The sequence below is a fragment of the Lissotriton helveticus genome, chromosome 5_1, assembly GCF_964261635.1.
Source record: "Lissotriton helveticus chromosome 5_1, aLisHel1.1, whole genome shotgun sequence".
NCBI classification, from domain to species: Eukaryota; Metazoa; Chordata; class Amphibia; order Caudata; family Salamandridae; genus Lissotriton; species Lissotriton helveticus.
The window spans coordinates 397,987,388-398,006,671 of NC_136065.1; the positions used below are offsets into that span (position 1 = coordinate 397,987,388).

General features: G+C 47.4%; 1 protein-coding gene across 1 annotated transcript in view; it reads right to left on the bottom strand.

The window, feature by feature from the left end:
- Positions 1-358: 358 nt before the first annotated feature.
- Positions 359-19,284, bottom strand: part of ESPN (espin) — a 926,204-nt gene continuing 907,278 nt past the window's right edge. The window contains exon 15 of the mRNA XM_078642618.1: positions 359-1,413. Within this exon, the coding sequence (XP_078498744.1) occupies positions 1,266-1,413 (148 nt within the window). The 3' untranslated portion in view covers positions 359-1,265. The remainder of the gene's footprint in view (positions 1,414-19,284) is intronic.

Genomic DNA, 19,284 nt, shown 5'->3' on the forward strand with positions numbered 1-19,284 from the left:
TTCTGCCTTTCCCCACAACTCTGTTTTCTTTCCTTTACAGTTCTTTCTTCCTTTGGTGGAAATTTTTGAGAACCTAGATAATATTCTGATTAATGATTCAACTGTTTTCTCCCTCATCCTCCCAATTTCTGATTCCCTTTGAGATTATTTTGAAAAAATATGTTAATCTATGGCGTTATCTAATGTGAAGTGTACTAATAACAGATTTTCTAAGATAGGAAAACATAAATGAATGAAAGACATTGCAGAATAGGTGATGCCAGGTCTCCCAGCAAACACATTTCAAATAATTACTCCTGTGGTAATGTGCAGAATAAACAGGTAAAATGTCCCTTTGAATAGAAATGAAGACAGTGAATTAATATATTAATGCAGACGGTTTATTGTTATAAGATGGTAGAGACTTGTGTGTGAAATGTGCTTGTAAATTATGTGTGAAAGGCTGCAAGAAACACATGGCAAAAATGTATAGAAAAATGCTAAAATGGCAATGTCACTGGATGAGCTTTGTTATACATCAATATGGCATCTGAAGAAATAAATATATATATCATAAACCAAATATGTTACTCTCTTTATATCTCTGTGCTATATAATTTCTTTAAAATATGAATCTTGCAAAAAATGCACTTTCTACACATTACATATTCTAAATGCTACCTAACATATATTAGTCATTTAATATATACAACATTCATAAATCCACATGCACCTTCGATGCATAATATTTGGAAGGGACATCCTTCTGTTTTTTTACACTAAAAGTACATGGTATTAGGATGACGAAACCCCATATTTGAGAAGCAAGAAACTGTGTGCGAATAAGATATTGAAAAACATTTCAACAGGTGTACCAGCGGTCTTTCAGTTGCTGCATCTAGTCCACAAAGCACATCGTACAACTAGCATGGGATGTATAACACATTTTACACACGCATCTACATTAAGAACTTTTGTTTTCTCCACAATGTAAGGTGACCCACATAGGCTGTAACTGAATGTTCTCATAATGTTGCTGTAAGGGATACTACATCTTGAAATTGCAATCTATTTCATCTTGGGCACTACTGTTGCATTTCGTTACTGAATTATTGGTAACATGTCATAGTTTACAACATATGTTTTATCAGATAGCAATGCTGGAATGAGTAAAGATCGATTTTTTTTAACCAAAGAATCCCCACAATTGTCCACAGACAGTTCATGCTGGAGATCCAAGGAATTCCTTTTTCATGTCAAGGCCGGGACCAGTGGGCTCTGCGCTCCTAATCCTTTGCTATATCTCCCTTCTTTAGGATGATCTGCCGCTGCCATGGTGCCAGTTTTGTTTCATCATAACCGAGGGTTCTAAGTTTCTCTGCTTGCTCCTTCTCTCTTTCCTCTTCTTCTTTCTTTAATTTTTCTTGTTCTTTTCTAAAAGGAAGTAAACAGAAGAATCATTAAGTATAAATGCCAGTTTTATTCAAGAATTGTTATATGGAGCCCATCTTTTCCTCCTGGCCCCGAATCAGGACCAACACAAGAATAAGCATCAGTCTCATAAAATGCCTTAGAATTATGAAGCAATACCCACAACAAACAGCATTTTCTCACTGAGATTTGGCAAAAATGAGATTATCTCTGAATTCCCTAGCACTGAACACAACTCCAAAATCGTATTCCACCTCCATTAAATACTAATGCATGCAGTAGTTGAGAACATATTCAGCCCAGTCTATGAGCCTACACCTAACCTACTAGCGAACGTAAGTTATATCACATAGTGCTGAAAGAAGAATGAGCAGTTTCCATTCACCAATAAGGGAATTAAATCATTTTTCATGAAAGGTTACCACTTCAATGATGCGTTCATTCTCAAAAGCGCCTTAAACAGCAAGTGGATGTCAGAGAATTGCTGAAACTAAATCATGAAAGTCAGAATTCATTCTCCTTAGCAGAAAACCACCACCACAAATATACATAAAATGTATTTATGAACTAAAAATAGAAATTCCCCCTCTCAAATGTAGCACAACACTAAAATCCTTAAACTTTTAGATTCACGCCAACGTCTCCAAGAAAAAACAAATTGAGAGCAATGTTAAGTTGACTTGAGAAGCTCGTTTCTTTTTAAAATGCCTCAAACAACTCCTATTGCAATGAGACGTCTGTTCTGTAATCCAAGCCACAGTGATTTCCAAATTGATTAAGGAATTGATAAACTCGAGGGAGCTATGGAAACCTCATTGATGTTACTAGGTCCTTTTCACTCTCCGCCACATTGTTTCAAAACAGATGTCATGTGTAGTTTCTGCCACATTTGGCTTGCTGGACCCGATCCACACATGTACAGGTCAATGCATATAGGTATGTCATTATTATCTACGTCAATACAAATCAAAATCGAAATATCATTCAACAAGACAGCTAAATGTGCAATGTCACTACTATGCTCCCCTGCAACTGCTCTCCCGTGCCTAAATGTCTCCTGACACATATAAATCGTACAGCGGTTTAATAAGCCTGTATCCCTATCTAGGTTCATACTCTGAATGCAGTGCTACAGGGATCAGGGGCTCCAAAAGAGGGCTGCATACTCCACCCATTATTGCCAAATCTTGGGATGTTTCTGTGGACATCCCCTAGCTTTGAATGTTGGTAGTCTTACACCCATGCAGAAGTCCATGCCCTGTTTCCATACCCCTAGCAAAGGAGGGGAGGTAGCTTTCTACAGCCTGAATACATCTCATTTCCCCCAGGGTAAGGTCCAGGCTCAGTAGGTGTCGTTTGTACCTACTGCCCAGATTTTGTTGGGCGGTACCAGGCCAAAATCTTGGACAGGCATGTCCTAACCCCGCCAAGATTTTGTAAGCATACCAAATGACCATATTGTGTGAAGGAAGGTATGTTTGCCGTTACCAAATTGTATAGGCATGCGGGGGAGGCCACCAGGCGGGCCCGCCAGACCCTATGCTGGGTAAAGTGTGCACGCGTAGATATTTGAATTGAATGATGAATAGGCGTGAAGAGATGTCCACACCTTGTGGAAATTCCAAGGCCTCGATCCAGTCGATCCTTTATCAGACCCAGGGCCCCCGGCCAGGTTGCTCGGAAGGCATCAAATGTGGTGGGGCTGTTGGTTATTAGGGACTGATATATCTAATTAATTTTGTGATCTCCAGCTCCCCCATGAGTAGTTTACCTTCTAGTGGATTCGACTATGGAAGAGCCTCTAGGTTCTCATGGCAGGGGGACAGGGCATGACAAAATTGTAGATATATGTAAAATTGGTTCTGTGGCATGGCAAATTCGCTTTGGAGCTTCTGGAAGGAAATAATAGTTCGACTATGCATGACTTCCCCCAATGAGGATATACCGATATTGTCCCAACCTCTGAACCCGGGCAGGTTGGCCATCTGAGGGAGGGGACCATTATGCACACAGCGGTGTCTCTCATGTTAGGCGACTACACCACCCCATCCGACGCAGCGACTGTGTCTAAAACTGAAACACCACTCCCATCGCGGGCAGTAAGACCGAAGCCCCGACCCACTATATAGATATGTACGAATAGAGGTGTCACCCATTACCCATCATTCTACTGCATATGCAAGATCATCCCTGTCGCTGTACTACCATTCGTTAAGCACCTGCAAATGAGATGCTGCATGATAAAACTGGATGCCATGCCACCACAATATGTAGACTGAAAGCAGGTTTGTAGGGCCAACCGTTCTGCACCCCGCTCCCATAAAAAAATTGTTGCAATAGTGCGTTTACTTGTCGAAGCCATGAGGCAGGAATCGGATATAGGTGGTTCTGCAATTGGCATAAGAGACGGTGAAGGGGTACCATCTGAAAGTTGGCGAATCGTCCATATAATGATAGTGGCAGGTGTGACCACAATTTCACCTTTACTCTTTCTGTCTATGGAGCTAGGTTATGCTTTCAAGAGATAGGTTGAGAGGTGGACAAGAAGATGCCAAGATATTTCAGCCCACTGTGGCAATGGTCATATCAGCCGACCATGTGCCGAAGGCATGTGCCCCCTGTGTCAGTCACAGAATAGATTTGCTAGCGTTCATATATAGACCGGACGTCTCTCTAAAAACCTGCATGATACGAAGGAGCCTAGGGCCTGTTCTATGCGGGTCAGTCAGGAAAAATAAGACATCATCGGCATATAGCATGATGCGGTCTGAAACCTCTTGCGACCATTCAAAGCCCAGAACCAGGGCATCTATTCTGACCCAAGTTTCCAATGGCCCCATGGCCAGGGCAAATAAGTATGGAGACAGGGGACAAACCCTGTTGAGTACCATGCCGGATAGGAAATCGGGGGGAAGCTGAGCCAGCCACTTGCACCGATGCAGTAAGTTCTGTATATAGCAGACTAACATATGATAGAAGTCTGTGGCAAATTTTAAGGCGTCACAGAAGCGCGAACAAATAAGTCCAACTGACAGAGTTGAGGGCCTTATCAATGTCGTCCAATAAAAGAGAGGCCAGGCATCCCAGACGAGTTACAGCAGCTATGGCATTGTGAACATGGCGGATATTGTGAAGGATAGCATGACACGGCATGAAGTCAGCCTGATTCGGGTGTACTAACTCAGATATATGTGGCATGAGGCGGTTGGCCAAGGCTTTGACGAGTAGTTTGGCTTCTATGTTCAATAGGGAGATTGGGCGGTATGAGGAGTGACAATCCTGGGGTCGGCCTGGTTTGAGGAAGACCCCCACTTCAGCATGTCTCCAGTCGGGTGGAAGCTTCTTCACTTCTAAGGCGGTTTGGATCGTCTCGCGATAGATATAATGGGCGTCTAGTTGTGGCATAATGCCTCAAAAAAATTCACATGTAAAGCTGTTGAAACCTGGAGCTTTACTTGGGTGTAGGTGAGCTGGGGCGGTCACTAACTCTTTAACTGTAAGGGGGATTTCAAGCAGCACCCTAGCCATGTCTGATAGGGCCTTCGGTTGTAGGTGGGCTACAAATTTCTGTACTAAGGCCTCTGGCAGCGCATTACTTTTGGTGTAAGCTCTTTGTAATTGCCGAGGGATCAGTGAAAATACCGCCATTGGAGGCGCGAATGCTTGGAACATGAACCGGCTGTAACGCATGTTGGCGCAGCTGATGCATAAGCTTACTGGATTTCTCTCCCCATTGATATATCTGACTACGAGAAGCCAGCCAAGCAGCCCATCCTTCTTCTAATAGTTCTCCCTGATACAGTTGTTGTGCTAGAGCCAACCGACAATGCACCAGGTCCCCACCCTCCCTTCTTCCCCGCCCGCTCTAAAATCAAGATGCAGGACTCCATCTGCAAGAACTTCTCGCAATGTTGTTCACTCCTCGCGGGTGCAGAGTGAGATATCGACTCCACGAAGAGTCGGTTTCACAGCCTCCCTTAAAGTCGCAGCCAAGGCACAGTCCCTGTATCCAGGGCAAAGTACCTGATCAAGGCCTAGTGCATGTGTGTCCAGTACTATTGATCCTGCAAATGCCAGGGGCAAAGACTCCAGCGGAAGGGATGACGGATAGGGCACAAACCTTTGTCCATGCGACAATGGAGAATGGTACGACAGACTCCAGGGCAGTTTTGCGGCACCAGAGACTCTATGAAAGTAGCTAGAGGGTAAAAACAAGTAATCTTGATGACAGAACAACTCATGGGTGTGGGAGTAGTAGGTGAAACTCAGCCAGGTGGAGCATCCTCCAAACGTCAACCCATCCCATCCTGTCAATCAGGGGGCGCAGTCGCAAATCGAGCGACCCCACCAACCCCCTCCCCCGTGGCTCACCATCTGACTTGAGATGGTTGCACAACATCATTCCAGTCCACCCCCGGTACCGTCAACAGATCGGTGATCTCAACCCAGATAGCCATCAATCAGTTCACGAGGGCCTGAGTGAGGAGGAGTAGGGGTGGGGCGCATATGCTATCCAGGACCACCTGGTCTCTGTGGATTGATCCTGTCACAACAACATACCTAACAACATACCTAACCTGCGTGTCTATCCATGAGTGTGAAAATTGGAAGGGGACTCTGCAGTGGATCACAATGTCCATGCCGTGACCGTCCTGTTCCTTACAGTAGCGGTCGCTCCTCACGCTGCTCCCCGCTCTGCCTGACTCCTAGACTGCTGTCTGCTACCTCGCCTCTGCCACTGCCTGTCCGAAGTATCGCAAGTACCCTGTAGCGCTAGATTGCCTGATAGTTAGTGAATCTGATGAGCATTTTTAATTCGTAGCACTTTGATTGAAAGTACGCTTTAATTAGATTTTAAACAGTGCTGCGCTGACTGTAATACTGATTGCTGCCTGATTGTACCGGTACCACTGCCATTTGCACCGCGTTATTCCTGTTTGCGCCCCAATACTGTTTGGTTTTTGGCCTGCTGCCATTTTGTTTTTATTGTTGTTGTTGTGGCTCCCTGCCCGGATCTCCACCCCCGCTCCCGCCTCCCAGCTGATAATCCCTCCCACTAATACCATAAGCCCCGCTCCACCCGCTGTAGCGCTGTGACCGTCCTGTTCCTTACAGTAGCGGTCGCTCCTCACGCTGCTCCCCGCTCTGCCTGACTCCTAGACTGCTGTCTGCTACCTCGCCTCTGCCACTGCCTGTCCGAAGTATCGCAAGTACCCAGTAGCGCTAGATTGCCTGATAGTTAGTGAATGTGATGAGCATTTTTAATTCGTAGCACTTTGATTGAAAGTACGCTTTAATTAGATTTTAAACAGTGCTGCGCTGACTGTAATACTGATTGCTGCCTGATTGTACCGGTGCCACTGCCATTTGCACCGCGTTATTCCTGTTTGCGCCCCAATACTGTTTGGTTTTTGGCCTGCTGCCATTTTGTTTTAATTGTTGTTGTTGTGGCTCCCTGCCCGGATCTCCACCCCCGCTCCCGCCTCCCAGCTGATACTCCCTCGCCCCCCCCTCCACTCTCCACTTATGACAGACATTTCTGCGCGCAGCGTTCACGCGCAGCGGACGCGCCCCATGCGTGCCGAAGGGCGCCAAAGGTAAGCCGGTCTACGCCGGTCCACGCCTGAACCGCGCACAGTGCCAGACCCCCTGGCCCCCGCAAGACCCACTCCGCCCGCCTAACGTACGACGCCGCTTCCCTTCTTGCCCTCAACCCCGGACGCACCCCACAATGCTGCACAACTACCCCAGGATACACCCATGGACCATTCGCCTGCCACTCCTGCAAGTTCGCCTGCACAAGAACACACACCAAAACCACTACCTCCAAACACAGCTCCAACTCCAACCACCTGAAGTGCATCCTGCTGAACACCCGCTCGATCCACAGGCATGCCACGGAACTCTGGAACCTACTCGACACTGCATCGCCGGACGTCGCCTTCCTTACAGAAACCTGGATGAACACCTCATCAGCACCCGACATCGCCATAGCCATCCCGGACGCTTACAAGATCATCCGAAAAGACCACACCAATCAAACAGGAGGAGGCATCGCCATCGTCCATAAGAATACCATCAGAATCTCGACCAGCTCCGACGATAACCGCATGACCGCCGAACACCTCCACTTCCAGATCCACACCGACCCCAGGACCACACTCAGAGGCACCCTCATCTACAGACCACCAGGAACCCGCACACAATTCAACGAAGACATCACAGACTTCATCAGCCCACATGCCCTCACCTCCGAGAACTACATTCTACTGGGAGACCTCAACTTCCACCTGGAAAAGAATAACGACAGCAACACCACCACCCTTCTGGACAACCTAGCTATTCTCGGACTCAAACAACTTGTTGACACCCCCACCCACCTTGCCGGACACACGCTCGACCCTATCTTCACCTCCAGCAAACACATCTCCTTCGATCACACCACAGCTCTCCATTGGACGGACAACTACTGCGTTCACTTCAGCTACAAAAAGCCCACGACCCACAACCCCCCACGACCTATCCCTCAAAGAAACTGGAACAAAATCACCACCGACCAACTCTTCACATCGCTTAACCAAAACCCTCCTGCCATATCAGCGGACCCAAACCAAGCTGCCACCAAACTCACACAATGGATCACCCACTGCGCAGACGAATTAGCACCCTTGAAAAACCACCAGATCAAACAAGGTAGCAAAAAGGCCCCATGGTTCAACGATGACCTTAAGAAATCCAAGAAGTTATGTCGTAATCTCGAGAAAACCTGGAGAAAAAACCCTACCACTGACAACCAGACCTCCTTCAAGGATGCCACCCGGAAACACCACCAATTGATCCGATCCTCCAAGAAATCTGCATTCAAAGATCGACTCGACAACAACGCCCACAACAGCAAGGAACTATTCAACATCGTCAAAGAATTTACCAACCCCACCGCCGGCACCAACGACATCACTCCCTCTCAAGACCTCTGCGACTCTTTATCCTCTTTCTTCCACAACAAAATCGCCGACATACATAACAGCTTTGAAAACCAATCCGATGAACAGCCCACTCCACCCACCTCCGATCCAAAACAGAACTCTCACAACCTTCTCGCCTGGAACCCAATCACCACTGAGGACACCATCCACCCGATGAACTCCATTCACTCAGGATCGCCAACCGACCCATGTCCCCACCACATATTCAACAAAGCAGACTCCATCATCGCACCCCATCTCCGCGATGTCATCAACTGTTCCTTCAACTCCGCTACCTTCCCGGAAAGCTGGAAACATGCCGAACTCAACGCCCTTCTGAAGAAACCCACAGCATACCCCTCTGAACTTAAGAACTACCGCCCCATCTCACTCCTCCCATTCCCTGCCAAAGTCATTGAGAAAGCCGTCAATAGTCAACTCGCCGCCTTCCTGGAATCCAACAATTCCCTCGACCCCTCACAGTCCGGCTTCCGTGCCAAACACAGCACCGAAACCGCCCTCATCGCAGCTACAGACGACATCCGAACGCTACTGGACAACAGAGAAACAGTTGCCCTAATCCTACTCGACCTCTCCGCCGCCTTCGACACAGTATGTCATAGCACCCTCATTCAACGCCTCAACAACGTCGGAATACAAGGAAAAGCTTTGGACTGGATCATCTCGTTCCTCGCAGGAAGAACCCAGAGAGTCCGCCTCCCCCCATTCAAATCAGAGGCCACCAAAGTCATCTGTGGTGTACCACAAGGATCTTCACTCAGCCCCACCCTCTTCAACGTATACATGAGTCCCCTCGCATCCATTGCGCGCCAACACAACCTTAACATCATCTCCTACGCAGACGACACCCAGCTGATCCTCTCCCTTACCAAAGACCCAAACACAGCCAAAACCAACCTTCACAAAGGAATGAAAGAAGCAGCCGAATGGATGAAAAACAGCCGTTTAAAACTAAACTCGGACAAAACGGAAGTCCTCATCCTAGGATCATCCCCCTCTGCCTGGGACGACTCATGGTGGCCACCGGCCCTGGGTACAGCACCCATACCTACAGATCACGCACGTAATCTTGGCTTCATCCTAGACTCCTCCCTCTCGATGACCAGACAAGTCAACGCCGTCTCATCTTCATGCTTCAACGTCCTACTCATGCTCAAAAAAATCTTCCGCTGGATCCCCACTGAAACAAGAAAGACAGTCACCCACGCACTGGTCACCAGCCGACTGGATTACGGAAATACCCTTTACGCCGGGACCACAACCAAACTACAGAAAAAACTCCAACGCATCCAAAACGCCTCAGCCAGACTCATACTGGACATTCCCCGTCAGGCTCACATTTCCGATCACCTGAAAGATCTCCACTGGCTCCCCGTCAACAAGAGAATAACGTTCCGTCTCCTCACCCACGCACACAAGGCACTCTACATCCTAGGACCCGAATGCCTCAACACACGTCTGTCCTTCTACACACCCACCCGCCAACTACGATCATCCAATCAAGCCCTCGCCGTAATTCTGCGCATTCACAGATCCACCATGGGAGGAAGATCCTTCTCCTACTTAGCAGCCAAAACCTGGAATTCTCTCCCCACTCACCTCCGACTTACACAGAACCACCTCTCCTTCAGAAAGCAACTTAAAACCTGGCTATTCGATATGTAATGCACCCACCCTCCCTCAAGCGCCTTGAGACCCTCTGGGTGAGTAGTGCGCTATACAAATTCTTGAACTTGAACCTGAACATTGGGAACCTCTAGCGAACCGCAAATGAAAGGCCTGGTTGTAGTCCAAATCTGGACGGGTTGCAGGTGTCTAAGTCCATAAGCCACGCATAGAGGACATAGCACAAGCAACAACTGAACAATCCCAACCACCCCCACCCTCACACCCCAATACCTCACAACCGTTGAAGTATCTATCGCGGATGGGGCATCATCCCATCCCCAACTGGGACTGGAGACCAGGCCCCCCAATGGATTACCCAAAAACGGTCCATTAACCTAGAGTCTTTCCAAGAGTTTGGGTGGTATCTCTCTAGATGCGTAGACCATCTATATTTCCATCATACAAGTAGGCGAATATAGCAATAAAGTCCACCTTTGTCGAGGCAACCAAAGTCATAAACCTGCAAAATGTATAGTCACATCAGACCTGGGGAGTTTCAGACCGATCTACTTTTTCACTTGGGCTTGGACTGTCCGTCCAGGCAAAAACCTCCACAGGAGTGCAAAAAAAGAGTGTACAAGGGTTGTATAAAACTTGTAGGCGGGCCGGAAATAATAGCGTGTAGTAGAGCTTGAGGCTCCTCAAGCAAGCCTTCGCTTCCAGGAAGGATTGATGACACTGCTGGACCTGACTGGTATAGTCCGGGAATATCATGATGGATTGGGAATCAAAAGAGAGAGAATCTTTCAGCCAAGCCTGCCTGAGGATAGTGTCGCTGTCATGGAAGTTAAGGATCCTGGCAATGACAGACCGCGGCCTGGCACCAGGGGGGGCTCTTCACCAGAGCACGGTGGGCACTCTCGATAATGAAACACGGGGAAAGGAATCCAACTGGAATCCAGTCTGCTAGCCATGTGGTGAGGAACTTTCCTACATCTTCACCTTTGCATCGCTCTGGAAAGCCCACAAATGGAAGGTTGTTCCTGCTGGCTTGCCAGCAGCATCCTCCACTCATGTTGCAAGGCCTCTGGTGAGGGTCTTGAGGGTGTTCACTTTCTTTTAGAGGGTGGTCACGGTGTCCTCCACACAGGACACTCTTGTCTCAGCCTCTGTAAGCCTCTCAACCACATTTCAAAGGACTTGGTGCAGCAGCATTACCTTGGAACCAACAGCGCCTATCTTGGCATCCAGCATGTCTCTAGATTGAGTAATGGCTGTCAGCAATGTTGCGATATCTAGCTATAGCCCAGCCGGTCCCCAAGAGTCTGCAGCCGGGGCACCAGCCCCGGTGTAGCGGTCCATCATGCTCTGTTTGGAGTCAGTGCTGGGTGCTTATCACGTGCCATTATGGGGGCGGCCCTCTATCTGGAGCTTCTAGGCCCCACAAGGCAGCAGCCAACGTATCCTGTGCAGATGAGGGCAAGGCCCACACAGGTGTCTCAACTGGGTCTCTTTGTGTGTGCAGGGGGTGATGAGGAAAGTCAACAGGGGCCTCGGTCTCACTTGGTAGACGCCGAGGGGGCACTCACCACCCACAGGCCTCACCGGGTCCTACCCAGATAGCTTCCGCAGGTGAGAGCACTCCCCACCCCCCAATGGGTGCCTCACCTATGGAATATGTTCAGCGATGTCTGTCGTGATCAGTTACCCCTGCTGATGGCAGGTCCTCCGTAGGGCTCAGTAGCAGCTCATCACAGAGTGTAGAGTGTGTGATGGAGCCCCACCATCTCGCTCAGGCCCAGTATGTGTCCTGTTGAGCCTCCTCTCTCCACAGGACCCTGGTGTCGCGCATGCCAAATCTCGGGCCGAAAAGTGACCTCCAGTCGAACAGTCAATATCTCTGTAGTGTCAGCAGTGGGGCCGGTAATGGGGGCCTGTGCCAGTTCCATCCTTGCCGGATCCCCTTTACCACAGCCCCTGAACCTGGCCACCGAGACCCCTGCAGCTGTAGGCTGCACTCCTCAGGGGCCTCAAGCACACCACGGGCAACGCTGCTTCCAAGGCAACCCCACCCCAGCACAATTGCAGCCATCAATGTGGCTCGATGTAGCCGCTGGGTGTATTTGGCCATTGCATGGTCGCTCTCACCGCCATGGCCCGGTACGGCCGCCGAGACAGGAAGGAGCTGCAGTCTGCACTCCCAGCAGGTCGCATGGTTACCACAGGTTTCTGCCACCCCTGAAACAACCTCCAGGCGTTCACAATCAGAGAGCTGGCTCCAGGCTCCTCACAAAGCAGGGTCCCAAACTCCAGTGCCCTGCCACTGGTGATGTATCGGTCAAGCAGCGCGGGTCCACCCTGCCACTCCCCGCAGCTAGTGCAGTCCATACTGCCCCCGATGTCAGCCCTCGGTGGGCCTCAGCCACGGCCCCAGGAAAGGAGATCCGGGACTCAACAGGTCTCGGTCTCCATCTTCTCCGAGCAAGCCTGCTCCATAATTGTCACATCTGAGAGGCAAGCGGAACTTGGCAGGGCAGGAACCTCCACAGACCATCTTCGGCCAGGCCTCACCACCGCCGTGACTCGACACAGCCTCCAGAGCACTCCTCTCAGGTGGCCACACAGCCAAAGGTCACAGGGTATGTTTGAGGTTTCCAAGCATCCCAACGCCACACCCCTCCTTGCCAAGAGACCCGAAAGATACCAGGGTCGATGTAGGGGCGGCAAGGGGCTAAGATACTTGTATTTCAGCAGAATATTGGGCGGATAGAACATGGGGATACTGGAGCTTGCATAGAGTGCATGAGCCTTGTTGGACTGCCAGGCCATGACCCACTCTCCATCACACCATCACATTTAACCACTGGTCCCAACAGATTTGCCACATAACACCTGGGTTTACTGGCTACAGTTGGAGAAAAGGAAAGTTCATACTTGCTTGTAGAACTTGTACGGACCTAAAATTTCAATTTTCAGATTTCTGGGGGTATAAAAGCCGAAGGCAGAAAGAGACCTTGCATCTTGAAATCAAGAAATTCAAATTGAAATTAGCTGTGTCTAAATCGTTTCCTCTTGCCAAAATGCCTGTCCTCTCCTGTGTGTGTACTTAGAGTGAAGCACTGAAAAGAGTCACTTAAGCATTGCCTCATTATGCGAAGGACATTCCAGAATGCATCTTCACCTTAAGTTCTGGGTACTGTGAGACTTTCAATTCCCTTCAGCAGTGTGTGCTAACTGCACATGATATCTCTGGATCATTTGCTCAAAGGCCTATTTTGCAACCTACAGGACAGGTTAGACTAGCCAAGGGGTATTGGCCTTCAATTTTCATACAACCTTTCAGACTATGCCTCAGATACTGTGCATTCCACACAATATATTGTGAATTACGGGCTTTTTTAATTTCTATTAAGTGACTATAACAGGGGGTGAACATAACTCGCGTAATTTGCTGTAGCATAATTATGCAAAATGATGTGTAATTACACAAGGAGTGTAACCCAACATTTAGCAAATGGATACAAGGATGCATTTCATGTTAAAAATATAGTGATAAATGCAGCAAAACATGAACAGCAGCAGCCATCAGCTGCTCATGCTCACTAAGGGGCTCATTAGGATGGCGGACGGACTACAGTCCGTCCGCCATCCTGGTGTGAACCGGGACTGTCCCCCATGCAAGCGGCAGTCCCGCACACCGGATCAGGATGCAATTGCTACCGTGGCGGTCGGATCCTGCATCTTAACATTGCGGCGGTTGCTGCCAACAGCAACACCCACTGTGATGTGAAAATGCCATGTTGTGCATTTCACAGCTATACGTGGCAGGCGCCACACAGTGCCTGCCACGTAGTGCTGTGAAATGTAGGGGGGTACCATGGGTACCCCCCAAGTGCACCCTGGCCTCCTCCAACACAAGAGGGGCCAACAACGGGCCCCCAAACCCAATCCCCGCCAGCCTTTCCATGGAGGTTCCACCACGATGGAAAGGCTGTCTCCAGCCTTCATCGTAATTTGGCGAATGGTACCTGCTAGGCACCGCTGCCATTTTACTGGTGAAGACAGGTCTTTGCAACCGCCACAGTCGCGATAAGATTCCCCCACCATTCTAATTTGGCAGGGGGGAAATTGCAGTTGGCGTACGGAAGGACCGCCACTGCATGGTTGGCAGTGGCAGTCCTGCCGCCATCATAATCAACCCCTAAGTTTGTTGTGGGTGGGAAGTTGCTTTGCGCCGAGCTACGCCTGTATGCTAATGGGATGGTGGGAGGAGCAAGTGGTCTGGAGTGATGTGAACGAAGGCCTGACTAGACACATTGTGTTTTGGACCTGATACATCGATGATGTATTCATGATATGGGGAGGCAGCAAACTGGAATTGGACCAGTTGTTGATGGGACTAGGGGATAACAATGTTAATCTACGCTTTACCCACAAGAGTGACAAACGAGAGATGGATTTCTTGGATGTATGTGTGAGAGTAGAGGAAGGTAGATTATCAACCTCTTTGCACAGGAAAGCCACTGCAGGAAATAGTCTCCTGCATGCCAGTGGCCACCATCCCCCCAACCTCAAATGGAGCATCCCATATGGAGAGTTAATAAGAGGCAAGCGTAACTGCAACACCACCCTGAGCTATGAGAAAGAGAGGAAGACCATGTTGCACAGATTCAGGAAGAGAGGCTATCCTGACAAAATTCTCAGCATAGCTGGCGAGAGAGCGGAAGCACAGGACAGGGCATCCCTATTGGTGAAAAGACCAGGACCCAGGGGTGGTAACAACGAGATAAGGATGATAACAGAGTTCAACCTAGAGTCAAACAGGGTCTGCGAAATTCTGAAAAAACACTGGCACATTGTTAAAAATGATCCAGTGATAGGAACAAGAGTCAGTGAAGTCCCTATGGTCACATACAGAAAGTCACAATCCCTGAGAGATATGCTAGTCAATAGCTACATGGGCACCAGCAAACAACAGAGTTGGATACAGCAGCAGAAGGGTTTTTTCAAGTGCGGCAAATGCAAGGCCTGCAGCACAAGTAAGAACAGGAAAACATATCCACTGCCCACAGGGAAGACAGGGAACATAACTAAATTCAAAAACTGCAACTCAGGCTACTGTGTGTACGCCATAGGATGCCCCTAAGACAGAATGTACGTAGGGAGTACTATCTTCCCTGTAAAGAAGAGAATTCTAGAACACATTAAAGCGATAAGGAATAGCGACCTGAGTTACTCTACTGAGAAACACTGGCTGAGATACCATGACAAGAACGCTAACAGTTTGTCTTTCTTTGGTGTTGACAGGATGGCAGCAAGCCCTCGAGGGGGTAGCCGCGAAAAACAACTGCGAGTTCTGGAGTCTAAGCACATCTTGCTCCTCGATATCAAGAACCCCTTCGGCCTGAATGAGGACGAGGAACTCTTGTCCACATAGGATGAGTACACCACCAGTTTATTGACTCTTTTCTGCCTTCAAGAGTGATACCTGATTTCTCTGTGTATACTGTGTCACAGGGAGTGCTCTCCGCTGTTACACAGTGTTAGAAGGTTGGAAAATTTCACATGAAGCATAAACTGCCTGGTCAACCCAACCGCTCCCCATGGGTCTGTAATTTCCTTAACTTCCCTATACTGACCTAACCCCGGCACTATGCCACTCACTCCATCTATGACACCAGAATACGGAAAATCGCCCAGCCTGCATATTTTAACTTCCCCCTTTTTTCAATTTTTTCTTGAATTTATTCCTTTCACCTCCATCCACCCTACACGACAGGCACTTGCCATCATCACACCCTTCCCTTCGATTTCCTCCCCCCCCCATTAGGAACCCCCTCACTGTATGTGAAAACACTGTCTGTTTATTGGGTATGAGAAATGTAATGAGGGACCCACTACAGTCCTTGTGGGTTAACAGGGATGTTTTGTTTTCTTTCCGTTAAGTTTTTCTTTTTTGTATATATCTTAGGACCATTCCTATACTGTTTGTAGGTAAGAAGAATATCTGGTTAAAACAGGGCCACATGGCCACAATTGCGTGTTAACCTGACATTTAAACCATGCCATAATATGTACACTGAATTCACTTGAACATAGAGGTAAATTACAAGTTATTATTATCTTTTGTCTTTCTAACCCCCCCAGTTTTGTGCAAACAATGTATCAATTGCAAATATAAGGACACATTTAATTTGCTACAATTTATTTGTTGTACATACACTGTTGGGTACTCTGAACAAGAAGGCAGTGAGTCTGTCTTCTGCAACAATGACGACAGTATTGCTTCTGTGGTGACATGTTGTGATGGTCCTACCTTAATGTCATGTAAATACACTTTAAAATGGTGGTCACATGTGATGAACCTTTGGCTTGTGATGAAGAGCGCCTGCTCAAAACGCGCCAGCCAGTAAAGTGAAACTTTGGTTACAGTCACCTTGGAGTGCGAGTCTTTCCTGTGGGAACAACGAGACACGGGGAATTTCTTATATATCTATATATAGATTTGAGGACCCTAATCCGGCAATGTTGAAGAAATGGGGCGAGTTGAATCTTGATGCATCTATGAACTTGGTGAAACTCCTGGTCGAATATGCAGTAATAGACCGGGAGGTTTTACTTAATGAGATAAAAAATTTGAATGAACAACTGGATGCGGTGACTGACACTGATACTCAGGCGTTAATTACAGCGACCCGTAAGGAGATAAGCGAACGCCTAAACAAGCATGAGGAGCGCATTAAAACCAGAAAAATCCACAAGTTTGCCAGAGACCTGAACGATTACACCACGGGTCAAATATACACTTTCTCGCGCAAGTTTGACAAGGCTAGACAGTCGAAACTGACTAAACAAACGGTCACGGGCGGAGATGTGGCAAGAGTGAATGTGGAAGAAGAACGAAGCGAGAACTCCGATGCAATTTCATTGGCCAGTACATCGAGCACATCGCTCTCTGAGTTGAGCGGGGCAGAAGGAGGTCAAGCTGGTAGAGTTTTGAATCTTGCCGAGGAAATTGATTTTTTAGTGGAGGACCGGCTGCAAACCCTCCGTCCGAGAACGAGAAAGAATCAAAACGCAAGAGGCGCAATGCCAAACGCCATGCAAGAAGACAAAAACGAAAAGCCTCAACAGCAAAAGCAACAAAAGAAAAAGAGGCAATGGTACAACAAAAGGAAGTAGGCAAGGATTGTACCATTACGAATTTAACCGATGTAGTCCTATCAGCAGCTGAAGAACAACTTTTAGCATTAGGATTAAATTTTTGTCCCGAGAGTGCGTTCAATTACACTAACACCAGAGTGGATGTTTTCAAGTTCATTCGCAAATTGAAACTCAGAAAATTCTTCGCCACAAAACCGGCATTGGAGAAAAAGGATAAGACTTCCAAAAATATTAAACAGCCGGTTACCTCTACATCAGCGACAGCAGCACGGGATGCGAGACTGCTTCTTACCCTTTGTGATCTGGGAAACCCAGATAGCTCTACCACGAATGATGACGCCACTCGATCTACGCAACAAGAATTACAAAATGTGGATATTCAACAGAAAGGAGCTGGCGAAAGTCCATTTAAACCGGTAAGCACATTTTTGCCTGTAATGCCGAAGGATGCGGTAGACATTTATCATGAATGTGTGATTGAAGATCTCAAAAAATTAAACCGCAAGACACAGGCACAGTTACACAGGGACAATGCTTTGGCGCGTGATTATAATGTATTAATGAAAAAACTGAATCAGAACCAAGATGTGGTGATCAATAAATCAGACAAAGGTGGTAATATTGTGTTGTGGAGAAAAACTGAGTACGTGGCTGAAGCCATGAGACAATTGAATGACACCACCTGCTACGAGATATCTAATGGGATGACATATAAACGAGCTAAGGAGGGCTTAAAGAAGCTTCTTATGTCATATAAAAGGAACAATCTGATTTCGCAAGTTGAGTTTGACTTTTTACATGTTGAACATCCGGTCATACCCATCTTATATCTGATTCCAAAAATACATAAGCAGAGAGTCCCTACGCCTGGTCGACCAATCATTGCAGCCATCAAGAGTGTAGGGGAAAATATTTCAAGTTATATTGATTTTTTCCTACAAGACATTGTGCAAAACTTACCGAGTTATATAAGGGACACTGGCGATTTTTTGAATAAATTATCAACGATCACGTGGCAAGAGAACTGGTGTTTAATTACTCTGGATATAGAGTCATTATATACATCTATAGATCACCTAAAGGGGTTAGAGGCTGTCAAACATTACTTGGATCTACGAACCTGTGAATATTATGCCCACAACAAAATGTTGTGTGAACTGATACATTGGTGTCTACATAATAACTATTTTATGTTTGCTAAGAGCATTTGGAGACAAGTCCGTGGTGTGGCGATGGGATCATGCTTCTCCCCCAGCTACGCGTGTCTCCACGTGGGCTGGTGGGAGGAGCGTGTTCTAGTTGCCACACCAGGTTTCAGGCATGTGAGACACTGGAAACGGTTTATAGATGATGTCTTTTGTATTTGGGAGGGTGATGAGGAGAGTGCGCAGAGATTTGTTGATGCACTCAATACCAACAGTGAGAATCTGTTTTTCACCTCTCAAATTAGTAAAACACATGCGGACTTTTTAGATGTCCACATTAACATTGAAGACAACAGTATAAATACATCGCTTTTTCGTAAACCGACTGCCGGTAATAGCATTCTCCATGCCGGTAGTAGCCATCCACAGCATGTCATTAACAATATTCCATATGGAGAGTTGGTGAGGGTAAAACGAATCAGCAGTACCCCTGAACTGTTTGAACAAGAAGCCAAGAATACGATTTGCAGACTTAAGGCCCGAGGGTATAACGACAAAATTCTGAACGGTGCACTAAAACGTTGCCGAGAAAAACCCAGGGAGTCACTGTTTAGGTCTGACACAGCATTGGTGACCTCAGAGAATAATACTCCCCGCCTGATCCTGACTTATAGTAAACAGGAAAAGCAGATCAGGTCAATTGTAAGAAGGCATTGGCCTGTTGTGATGACAGATGGCTTCTACAGTGAGATTTTGCAGGGCTCTCCTACTATTACATATAAGAAATCGTTTAGCATGCATAACAGTCTGGTCAAAACTAGTCCTGAGTCAAGTAGTGGCAGTACTTGGCTCAAATACAAAGGATTTCACAAATGTTCCTCATGCAGGGCGTGCAAGTTTGGTGTAAACACTACTCACTATAGCACACCCTTTTGCCCTACTAGAAAGATTATCCGTGGTAATTACAACTG